The 12,263-nt window shown below is 33.9% G+C and overlaps 1 protein-coding gene across 1 annotated transcript; it reads right to left on the bottom strand.

Moving 5' to 3' along the window:
* Window positions 1–6,924: 6,924 nt before the first annotated feature.
* On the bottom strand, window positions 6,925–10,715 carry LOC110116470 (bifunctional pinoresinol-lariciresinol reductase-like). Its single transcript, XM_020850035.2, has 4 exons — window positions 10,054–10,715; window positions 8,243–8,483; window positions 7,362–7,565; window positions 6,925–7,239 (listed from the first exon to the last, which is right to left on the bottom strand). The coding sequence occupies exons 1-4, from the start codon at window positions 10,381–10,383 to the stop codon at window positions 7,079–7,081; spliced, it is 936 nt and encodes a 311-aa protein (XP_020705694.1). The 5' UTR covers window positions 10,384–10,715; the 3' UTR covers window positions 6,925–7,078.
* Window positions 10,716–12,263: the final 1,548 nt, after the last annotated feature.

The following is a 12,263-nucleotide window of genomic DNA, read 5'->3' as shown; positions in this document are numbered from 1 at the left end:
AGCAGCGGTCGGGCAGGGGCAGGGCAGAGGGGCAGGGTCAGGCCAGCTAAAAAATTCATTTTTTTTTTAAATAAACGGGTTTTGCGGGTTGACCCGGCAACCCGCCGGGTCAACCCGAACCCGACCCGATTATCAAACGGGTCGAATTAGAGAACCCGAACCCGACCCGTTTATCAAACGGGTCGGGTCCAACCCGGATTTTCCGGGTCGGGTCCGGGTCGGGTTTTCGGGTCGGGTCAAATATTGACACCCGGGGTCGATGAAAATGAGTTTTTGTATGGGCTTCTCCACCTTATTGTGGGGGCAAAAGGAGAGAAATTGAGTTTAGTGTAATACCCAGAGGAGAGGCTCCGAGGAGTGGACGTAAGTCAAGTTGACCAAACCACTATAAAATCTGATGTGTTCTTACTTATTATTTTTTCGCATTTAATTTCCGCACTTTAATTTATGTGATGATTGTTTGGTTGTGTTTGTATTTTTCTTTGGAGAAAATTTTAAATACTAATTAATCCCCCCTCTTGGTTAGCCTTGAGACTAGTTCATAAGGGCTTAACATCCCTAACGAACTTTCACTTTACCTACAGATGAATATCCTATAAATATCACATCATCTACCTGAGCATACTATTACTTTAAATAAGATATTTCATTATTTAACAAAAATCACTTACATCCGAACACATATAGATGGGACAAATTTGATATTCTACCCTTAAGTAATTTATAATGTATTTTAGTTAGTTTGCATATTATGTTCACTCGATTGAGCACATATCAAGCATTATTTACTGCCTCTGTCCAGAAATACTTGGTTAACCATATATACTCAATAAGCTTTGCCCTTGAAGCCTCTATCAATGTCATGTTCTTTTTTTTAGCTACAACATTTTATTATGGGGTTCTAGGGGCTAAAAGTTATGCTTTATCCCAGACTCTTGACATAGTAATTCAAATTTATCATTTTTAAATTCTCCTTTGTTATCGCTATGAATTATTAAAATTGAATATCTTTTTTTTAATTTGTCTAAATTGAAAAGGTTCTAAAATCTTCAAATGATTCTTTTTTATTTGCTTAGAATTCAACATAGATGAACTTAGAATAATCATCAACAATTATGAATCCAACTTATTCCCCACCTAGACTCATTGCACTAATAGGCTCAAACAAGCCCATATAAAGAATTTTAGAGGTCTAGTGGTTACTACTTCCTTGATTGAATTAAATATTATTTGGATTACTTTCCAAATTAGCATGTATCACAAAGATGTTCTTTGGAGAATTCTAGTTTAGGAATGCCTCTAAACAATTATAATTTAGTGATTTTCTTAAGAGTTCTCATTCTAGCATACATAATCTCCTATGCCATGACCATGACTCATAAAATGTTATTTTCAAACAGTAAACCTCCCTTGATTTATCAATGTATTTTAAATAGATCATATAAATATTATTGATTCTCAATCATTCTAAAACTTTTTTGCCATTTAATATGATTAAGCATTTGGTAAAAGAAATTTGATATTAAAATCTTTATCAGAACGCTGACTAATATTTAATAAATTATGTTTTAAAACTTTAACTAATAAAACATTTTTAATGAAAAATTTATCAGCTTTACCTATAGTGCCGACACCCACAACCTTCCTGGTAGTGTCATCTCAAATAAAAAATATAGGTTAATGTATTAATTTTGACAATCCATAAGTATTTCAAATTTTGCTTTTGTTATTATATATAAGTTTGGTATTTTCTTTGAGTAAGTTATATTTTGAAAATCAACAAACTATTCTTCCAGCATTCAAATGGCCATGAGGTTCATTCCTTAGGGTATTTGCATTATTTGTATTTTCCTATCTTCCATAATTGAAATTTATATTTTATAATTATTAAACAAGAAAAATAATTTGAATAGCTTCAAAAACTTTGGAGTTTCTCAAAAACATCAATTTGAGTGATATGTGAATTGGTCAATTTTTTCAAGTTTTAAAGCCTAATTTTTCAATTTTCCAACTTCAAAAAAAAAAAAAAAAAACTTTTAAATTTTCTAAAAAATGATTATATTTTAAAAATCAATTTTCAAGCATTTTTTCATTCTTTTTTGTATCTTTAACAAATTTTTAATGAAAACTACATATTTTTAACTATTTTTTCATATCTCAATTGATCATTTTAAAGTTAACAGATAAATGCCACACATCGCCAAAATTTATAGAATTTTATTGATTAATTTGATAATTTTCATAATTTTAACCTCGTTGGTGTTAAATATTAAAATTTTTAAATAATATTCAAAATGGTCTTGATATTTGGGCTAATTACCTAAATAATTTTTTCAATTAATCTCTAATTTCTTTAATTACTCACTTTATTAACAATAAGATTTTACATTTGACTTTAACAAACACAATGAGTTGACCTTTTCAAAACTTCAAAACATTCAATTTGAATTTTTAAGTATCAAATTCTAAAATATAAAAAATTTCAAGGCATTTTCAGTATATTAGACTTTGGTTTCATAATTATCTTAGGAATTTTTTATAAATTCCCAAATTTATTTTAATAAATCCAAAAGAGTCAAAATCAAATTTTATTTGATTTGGTTATATTTTCATGTAGCAAAATTCCCTTGGAATTAAAACTAGAACGAATTGGCTGGTCTGACTAATTTATCCATCAACCAGTCTTATGACTAGGCTAATTTGCCTTTTATGTATACTGATAGTTTAATCAGCGAGCAAACTAATCAATCTTGATTTTATAGAACTACTTGTTTCCCAATTTTATTTGATAATCACCACCAATTTTAGATGTAAGTGCAAAAAATAACCCATTTAAATAAATTAATTATGTAATATAGTATACCCACAATACAAAATCCTAGCCCTCAAAATCCCTTCTCTGGCTTTTGCATGTGGCTCATTAATTCTCGTTGCATTTAGCATTTTTCATTTGCTATTTGCTGATCATTTACCTTTCATCAGTTGACACCCTCCCTTAATGGTAGTTCACCAAACATAGTATGATCCAGGGGTGTAGATGAGTCGAATTTTAGCACTATTGAGCTCAGCTCGTTAGTCGGAAAGCGAGCTCGTGATACTTTATTGAGCTAATTGAGCTGCTCGTGCTAGCCTGCGTCAGTTTCGAGCCCATATTTTTTTCCCGGTCCGTTTCTCGCACTTGTGGAGAGCCGATGCAGAACTCAAGCGAAGAATGATGCCATTTTGTAATGGCCAATGGCGTGAGCTCAAGAGCCTACAACATTTATTAGCATGTCACATCTTTATAATTATATATAGAAAGTTTCATTTATTAGCATGCCACGTCATTTAGTATTTATTAGCATGTCACATCATTTATTAGAATGTCACATCTTCATACGTATTGAAAGTTTCATTGTTTTAGTAATCGTGCTGATTTTGGCAATGTTTTGAAAGCTGCAGCATTTATTAGCCTTCGTAGTTGGTATTGGAGATTTTTTTTATTATGCCGATGTTGAAGATTTTAACTTGATTTTAAAAAAACTTTTAAATATGCTTGAAAATATTATTATTTAAAAAAAAAAATTGTAGTTCGAGCCGGCTCGCGAGCTCACTAGCCGAGCCTCATCAAGCTCAAACTTGCCTAAGCGAGCTCGTGTTCAAGCTCGAGCACGACTCGTGAGCGTGATAAGCTCGAATCACGAGCCTATAAACAAGTCGTATTTGAGCCGGCTCGTGAGTAGGCTCGGTTCACTTACACCCATAGTATGATCATTAGTCATTGCACCTCTTTCATTGCTCTTTTGATTCATTGATCATCGCTCAAACATCATGTAAAATTGATGAACTTTAAATTTCTTTTGCAAAATGGATTTTTGACTAAAGAAGCTCAACATACAATTATTGTTGAATTTTTTTTTTCATATGGATACAATTAGAAAAAATGTGCTTCTAAAGCCATTAAAATTGTAGTTCTAGCTGGCTCACAAGCTCACCAGCCGAGCCTCGTCAAGCTCAAGCTTGACTAAGCGAGCTCGCGTTCAAGCTCGAGCACAACTCGTGAGCTAGATAAGCTCAGTCGCGAGCCTATAAACAAGTTGTGTTTGAGCCGGCTCGCTCGTGTTTAAGCCGGCTCGTGAGTAGGCTCGGCTCACTTACACCCATAGTATGATCATTAGTCATTGCACCTCCTTCAGTGCTCTATTGATTCATTGATCGTCGCTCAAACATCATGTAAAATTGATGAACTTTAAATTTCTTTTGCAAAATGGATTTTTTTACTAAAGAAGCTCAACATACAATTATTGTTGATTTTTTTTTTTCATATATATACAATTAGAAAAATGCGCTTGTAAAGTCATTGTGTAATTCAATTTGTTTACTTTTGTCATAATTTTGCAGTATTACAATATTACCATATCATTTTCACATCATTTAGATCATATTTAAATAATTAATATTTATGTCTTTCGATGCAATTCACAAATCAACTCTTCTTGTACTGAATATTGAACCTCTCATTATTTTAGTTTCATATATGCTCCCATTTTCACAACCTTAAAAAAACCCAATCTAAAACACTTTATACGCATGAATGGTGTCCTGATCAAAGCAAGGTAACCTTAAGTCAGCCTTAGATGATTAGTTAACTTTCGGCTAGGTTTATCACTTTATAGTCATGCCCTTTTGATTATATTCTGCATCCTCCTAATCATACTCTTTTGGCTTGAAAATATAATTGATTTGGTCTTTCACTTTAGCCTAGTGTACTCCTATATAGTCATGACATTTTAGTTGTATTATTACTAATCTAGTCAAGCTCTTATGATTAGGATTGTTTGTCAGTTGAATAATGAATGTAGTGTAAAATAAGTACAATATAAAAGTAATGGAATCGAAATATTTTGGAGTTATTTAGATGAGTGTAAAATAAATGCAGAGAATTACTTTTTTTTTCTTTGGCATGAAGTACAACGAATGCAATGTATAAGTCCAAAGATATGATTGTCGATGGTGGTGGCAGGCGGTCATCTAAATGGGCTACGATGGCATTCGGTGATGGTTGATGGTGATGGTGATCGGCGATGGCTTGCAATGGTTGTAGTCAGGCATGACTGGCGGTGGTGGCCGAAGGTGGTTAGCAGTGGCGGCAATCGATGGCGGCTGGCGGTGGTAGCGATTTACGGTGGTTGTGTCAAACAATGAAGTTCTAGTATATTTGAAAATCGCCCAAATCGAAGAAATTTCAAATATGCTAAAAATGAACTAAAGGATGAATTCCAAATACACTAAAACTTTACATTATATTTTATTTACTTCAAACCAAACATCAATATTCTCCTAACTCTTGCATTTAAAATTTTTTTCACCCATTCTACTTCAAACCAAATAACCTCTAAGTCTCTTATTCATTTGTTCATACTCTTTAGGCCTAACTCTTGCCCTTGTATAGTAATGCTCTTTTTTGGATAGGCTTATTTTTTTACTTAGTCATAGACTTTTGGCTGCACTATTCCCGAATGGGGTTATGCTCTTTTGGCCTTATTATTGTTGATTTAATGCCTTCTTATGATTAATTATATCATAAGTGAGATGAATCTCATGATAATATTCTCAATTAAAGTAGCGGCAAATAATATTCTTTTGGAATGTCAAATGGGTTTGACTCAAATTGGAATTGTTCTTTTTTAGAAGCCAAAGGAACAAAAGTAGCAAGCATTGGATTCTCAGAAGTTTAATAGTATTCAAAACTATTCTACATTGGGCTTTAAAGTTTTGAAGTTGGGATTTAAAAAATTTGGAGCTTACATTTCATCAACCATAGGATTTTTTATGCAACAAATCAGCCTCAGACCTTAGAACTAAAGTGAGTGTTACGAAGTAGTAACTAAAACCCATATCTAAAAAAAATGCCATGTGAATTATAATTTTCACCCCCCAAGGGTTTAGGAAAGTCAAACATTTTTGGACATGCAATTTTACATAGAGATAACGGTAAGCTAAGCTCACCAAATCACTTCAAACCCATGCAATTAAGATCTCTATGCAATGCAAGATAAGTTAGGTTATTATTTTAAGAATTAGTACTTACAACTTAGCCATCAAGCTAAATTTCTCGTACATAAATGGTCTACAAATGCTTCTAATTAATTTAAATTTATTTTTAATTTTCTCTTATTTTTAAGGATTTTCTACTTTGTTTGTTTGATTCCTAAATGTTATTTCTAAATATTTTAATTAAATTTCTTTGTTCCATAAAAATAGACAAGTGTCAAAATCATCTCCATTTAGCCTGCCTTGGCTTGGCATGATGTCATTCCACATGAATCATTTCTATTACGTGAGGGCTATTCAGGGTAATTTTTGTTTTTACTTTTTGAATACTTATTTTCATGTGATTTATTTATTTTTTATTTTTTAGTAATTCAAGTTATTTTAAAAAATATCAAAAATTAATTATAGATGTTTTTAATGCTTTTAAATATAACTTTTACCGCCTGTAACGCTACCAACCTCTACCACCACTGTTGCCACCAACGCTAACTGCACTTCTTCATCCACTTCATTGCCCCCACCATCAACTGCCACCACCACATCATATATATATGCCAAGAAGTTTTTATCAACTCTTTACTAGGGTCGTCAACTCTTTTATGCTCCAATTTTTGGGTTCTAGTGGCCTTCTACCACAATTTTGCCAGGAAGATCGTGTTCATTCTTTATCTTATCTTCTTTTTTGGGTGCTGTCGTCTTCCAGCCCTAGAATGTTATTAGGTTTTTTTGTAACTGTTAGAATTAGGAACCATCGGCTCAGATGTTTTTTTCTTTTTGATCTTGTAGCTCAGTCGAGCATTAGAAAGCTGAAGGTTCCTATTAAGGACTTTGTAACCGCTTTTTTATATTAACGCGTAGGCCCCGCCGTGGGTTTAAAAAAAAAATGCCAAGAAGTTTTTATTTCACATAAATATATAAATAAAATAAAATAAAATAAAATGGCCTCAAATGCAAGTAATGTTTTTGCCATAAAATGTTCATCCAAGTCCAGTGAATTATTACCACTCAAAACCCATGACTTAAAGTCCAATTCGTAGCTGCAGAATCACACATAACGCCGGAGATAATCTTTGACTCGAGTATAAGCAACCTCTGGATACAAATGAGATGCCTCCTCCTCCTCGTCTATCTCGAAATTGGTCAAGCAGCCCTCATAACATACATGATAGTAGTGTCCCAATCCCACCTGCTGTGCAAACTCCTGCTCTGCAATCATGAAAACAAACAATAGTGGCCATCTATGTATACTAATACAAGAACAAAATGCTTTCTAGTTTCAACTATTTCACAACCTGAAAGGTTTGAAATGAGAGGTTACTGTCATTCACCTTTGATAATGGAGAGAAACTCCTCTTCTGAAATGCTGGTCTTCTCAAGCTCCTTACCAATGAGCTCCTCCCATGCCATGACTACTTCTCTCTGCGAGAGTATGTTTTGTGGTGGTCTGATGTAAATAGTTTTGTTTAGTGTGCGGCGGTCATCGATCGTCTTGATTGTGTACAGTGCGATGTCGTCTTCATCGACATAAATGGCTGTGACACATTAATGAATCCAGCAATAAGAAATAAACGGCTCTTCAATGTGATCAGAAGTTGAATTAGATTTAGGATCTATAAAGGCTCATATAAGATTGAGATAGTACTACAGTAAAAATGTGCTCTTCAATGTGATCAGAAGTTGAATTAGATTTAGGATCTTTTTTAGGAGGGGCAAAATGAATTTTTTACTCTCCTTTAAGTTAAAAAAAAAATTTTGAGGGGGGGCAATTGCCCCCCCTAGGTTATATAGAGTTCCGCCCTTGGTACTACAGTAAAAATGTGCTGTTAAAATCCGCCGGTAACACTAGAAATCCGCCGGAAATTATCTCTTTCCAGTGCAACACCGGCAAAAATTGTTCTAACGATAATGACAGGTTTTTTGTAGTGAGAAAAAAAGAAAAGAGATAGAGATAGGTTGTATGCCATTCCCAGCGTGATCCTTTTGTTACTTCCTTGTGCCCAATGAGATCCGCCTCGACTTTTTCTTCATTGTCGAGAGTTTCATTAATGGAGTTAAAATACTACCATGCATGTTATGTATACAGCGAAATTTATGTGATAAATATATAAATCTAATAATTTTGAGTACAGTAGTGTATATAAATATATCTCCCATCATCAGGACCTGATTATATATGATAATTAGTTGAAGCAGAGCGAGGCATAATTACCTTTAACATTGCCATCTCCATGCAAGCACACGCTTTCAGTTGAAGGGATTATCTTTCCTGGTTGGCAGAGGCCACCAACGAAGTACCCCATGAAGCAGTTAGCAGAGATATATGTGAAGGGGATATTTGCTTCCTCTATAGCCTTCCTTACCACCATCTTGTCATCAAATGTGACTCTCCCTGGAGCTAAAGCATGCCCCATTCTTGCTGGGTCTGTCCCAAACTCGGAGGGCAAGAACCTCTGTCAAAATAGGAAGGGTCACTTCATTTTTTTTTTCTTATTCCTCGTTCATTTTTTGAAGTTAGAGAAGTTAAACAAAATAAAGGATGCAATTAAATAATTTGACTTTAGCCTTGAAAAAAGGATAAATTTTAAAATACATAATTAAAATTTTAAAATTTTAAAAAGAATTTGTCGGTCATTTAATTAATAGGCGACTGGTTGCTGACGCGAAGAACAAGTCGCTCGTTAAACTGATGAATTACGCTAATGTGACAACTATAAATTGTTTGGTTATTTTTTATTATCCTTAGAGAAAAATTAAAATTTTATTTTAATTTTGATATTTAATATGTATTAAACTAATTTCTTTTATTTTACTCCATAAAAAAAATCCTAAATTCATGATTTTGTTCTCCATGAATATTTATGCTATAGGTATATCAATGGTATGTCGATTTTATCTTAAAAAGAAAATTGAACTAATTACATACATGCTTTTAGTGTGTTATTGTATAGAATATTATTAATCAAATATTTCTCTTCTACCACTCTTATCTCATCATAATCCCCACGAAAATGCTCCAATAATAAGATTACTATCATCAATTTTAAATAATACAATCTTCCCACTTCTTATATTGCTATCCCCTTTTATATAGTTCATAAAATTATTTTTTTTAAATAAATTTATTCAATGAAGTTTGAACATAATTTCTAGATAGAAGCACTCCATTATAGTGAAGGTCGCACTTTAGATTTGGTTTGGAATAAATTTTCAATTGCTTTTCTTGTAAGAAAAATAATTATAAAAAAGTTATGTGTTTTTGGAAGTAGGGGTGTAAAAAGTTTATCGGGTCGGATTCTAATCAAACTCATAATTGACCTGGTTCAATTTATTTGACCCAAATCCGATCTAGTTTTATAAACTTCTTAGAAATTCAAATCCGGTCCAGACATGCTTTTAAAAGAAAAATTTAAAAAAAGATAAAAAATGATCTAGTTTTATTTCTAGGTCCGGACATCCACTAAAAAGTTGCCACGTGGACCACATTTTGATTGTGTGCTTTGACTGTACGTTTTAGATACGCTTTGGGTGCGCTTTGACTGCGCTTTTGACGCACTTGACTTAAAATTCCACAGACACGTGTACATTCCACACGTCAAATTTTTAGAGGATATCCGGACCTATTTCTAGGTCTAATGACCGGACGAAATAATTTGCCCTAACAAAGACACCTTATTCTTTTACTAACTATTTTCTTATCATAAAAAAAGTTGGAGATCTGCTTCCATTATGGCCTTGAACTGTCAAAAATAATTCCAGATTTAACTAACTTTAATCTTGCCAACCAAAAAAAAATTGAAATTGCAAAAAACTTTTGCTCTCACTTAAATAAAAATTACTGAATTATTTTTCCCGACATCCACGTTTAGAAAAGCCACTTTTTTTTTGGGGGAAAGAAAAGCCACTTTCAGAAAACAGTTTGAAACTGCACCAAAAACAGCCTTTCGACGATAATTTCTCATCATCGCATTAAATGTCATAACATATATGTTCATAGAAAACTGAATAGAGAAAGCTAACCACCTTGATGTTGCCTGCCTCTTTGATGGCGTCAACAAGCACGAGCTGGAGGAGGATTTGATGGCTCCTTATATGCACGCCGGAGATGGCGCATATGACGACGTCAACTTGCCTGATGGCGTCGACGAGGCTCCGATGATTTCCGAAAGATCCCTCAACGAGTCTGGCACCTTGCTCCTTGAAAGAAAGCAGAAGCTGAACCTTCTCTATATCGGTGCCGATCTCCGGCCGATGGAGCACAAAGGTTGGGTGCCCTTCTGCTATGCTTGCCTTCACTATTCTTCTCCCCAGGTATCCTGTGCCACCCACCACAAGCACCCTGCTTTGCGCCATTTTTATTTCCTTGTGTTTTTGTGTGTTGTTGGCGTGTATGAGGCAGGAGATATATAGGAAGGAGTAAAGGTAGGGGTAGGTGAAGGTGAAGCTTGAAAGGAGGCGAAGCAGGGCAGGAAGTATAGTTAGTATTCTGGATTGCTTTAAGTGAAAGAGAGCTTAGTTGGATTTTACTGGTGTGGGGTTGCTTTGCTGGTTGGCTTCTCGATAAATGAGGTTTTTTATTTGCTTTATAGCTTTTTGCAGAAGTTGCTTGGGTTGCAGTGATCTACAAAAAGTTAAAGGGAAAAATTTAAGACTAAGTATGATTATAAATTATATTAAGAGTTTAAGCATGTTTAAAAAAAAATTTAAAAATAGGCAAAGTCGTCCGTTAAACGGGCGACTTATGCTTTGACTAGAATAGTCAAGATCCGACGTGGTGATGATGTGGCGACTTATAAGTCGCCCGTTTAACGGGCGACTTATAAGTCGCCCAATTAACGGACGACTTTATGCTACTACTTTAATTCCCAAAATCCTTCCCGATCTCATTTCCTTTGCTTTCCCCTTCTGCAGCCGTCGCCATAGGGAAGTTCGGAGTCGCCGATCTCGCCATCAAGTGTTTAGGTAAGGTTTTATTTTTAGTATTTGCGGTTTATTATGTTTAGTCGCTGATCTCGCCATCGGTGTTGTACAAATTTGGTTAAAAATGATCCTATTTGAGTCTTTTTAGTTTATTTATGAATTTTTTTGGTAGATCTATTAGTTTGTCTAATTTTGCTAGAGTTAGTTATAATATTGTTTGACAGAACTAGAGATAAGTTGATATAGAACATAGATTTTGTTAAAACTTGGTAGATCTAACGAATTAGTCTTTGTATATTGCTATAAATTGAGAAGCTATATTTTTGTTAATATATAATAATTATTTGTTTAAGTTATAATTCTTTAAAATAATTTTTGTAAGAGCTAAATTGTAATGAAGTCTTATCATACTTGTAAAATTAAATGAATTTTAATTATATTTTAGCAGTCTTTAGAATAATTAAAATATTAAGTATTTTGTAATTTGTTTATTTTGCATAGTGATACGTACGAGTTCAATAATGAGTGGACGTGGTGCGACCTTTGTGCTTATGTATGGAGGTGAATTAAAAGTGGACACCAATTTCACGCCAAGCTATTTTGGGGGTAGGAGTCGACCCCTACATGTGCCAAGAAATTGCAACTTAGAACAGCTTAAATTTAGGATACTTAGAGCACTGAAGTACGATCCTTCAAAGTATTCTGTAAAGTTAGTATGTCGGGTGCCTGTTGGAAATGAGTATGTCGCTTCGGAAGTTGAGGATGATGAAGTTTGTGAAGTTCTGTTATGCCAAGCTGCAACAGAATCTCTTATAATGTACGTTGATTTGGGCATGAATCTCAAGGCAAAATCAAGTTTGAAACTTCAAAAATTAAATCTAGGACTATCTGAACTCCGATTTCAACAAACTTAAAGCAAACAGAATGTCTCAGAAATACGAATCCAACGACACCAACTTCGACTCAATCCGAGCCCAATGAGTCCAAATCAATGACTCAAAGTGCATTTGGAAGGTTCAATCCCTAATTTAGATTTTTCAAAATAGTTTTCAAACGTGACATGCTTATAGTCGAATTGAGCGGCTCAATGAGACGAATCCAACAAGCCCAAGATCATCAAATTCTGATGTCATTTAGACATTCAAATGTCTAGTAAACAGTTCACGATTAAGATATTCAACATCGGCTGTCCATTCAAACCACTTCCAATTCACATATGGTCTTACTCCTATTTATGGGTCATACCACTCTAAAAAATCTATAAATAGACCCCTAACTTCTTATGAAGGGGGAGCCCAAGCAAGGAAGCAAAA

This window comes from Dendrobium catenatum, unplaced genomic scaffold (assembly GCF_001605985.2).
Source record: "Dendrobium catenatum unplaced genomic scaffold, ASM160598v2 fragScaff_scaffold_390, whole genome shotgun sequence".
Classification (NCBI taxonomy): Eukaryota; Viridiplantae; Streptophyta; class Magnoliopsida; order Asparagales; family Orchidaceae; genus Dendrobium; species Dendrobium catenatum.
The sequence above is the reverse complement of the archived record's forward strand: the minus strand, read 5'-3'. Positions and strand labels throughout refer to the sequence as shown.

What these genes read in the sequence shown, in the direction of transcription:
- LOC110116470 (XM_020850035.2), bottom strand. Translation starts at nt 10,383, where the DNA reads ATGGCGCAAAGCAGGGTGCTTGTGGTGGGTGGCACAGGATACCTGGGG. An exon ending in TGGAGATGGCAATGTTAAAG is followed by an intron (nt 7,566 to 8,242) that starts GTAATTATGCCT and finishes AATGTGTCACAG; the next exon opens with CCATTTATGTCGATGAAGAC. An exon ending in GTTTCTCTCCATTATCAAAG is followed by an intron (nt 7,240 to 7,361) that starts GTGAATGACAGT and finishes TCATGATTGCAG; the next exon opens with AGCAGGAGTTTGCACAGCAG.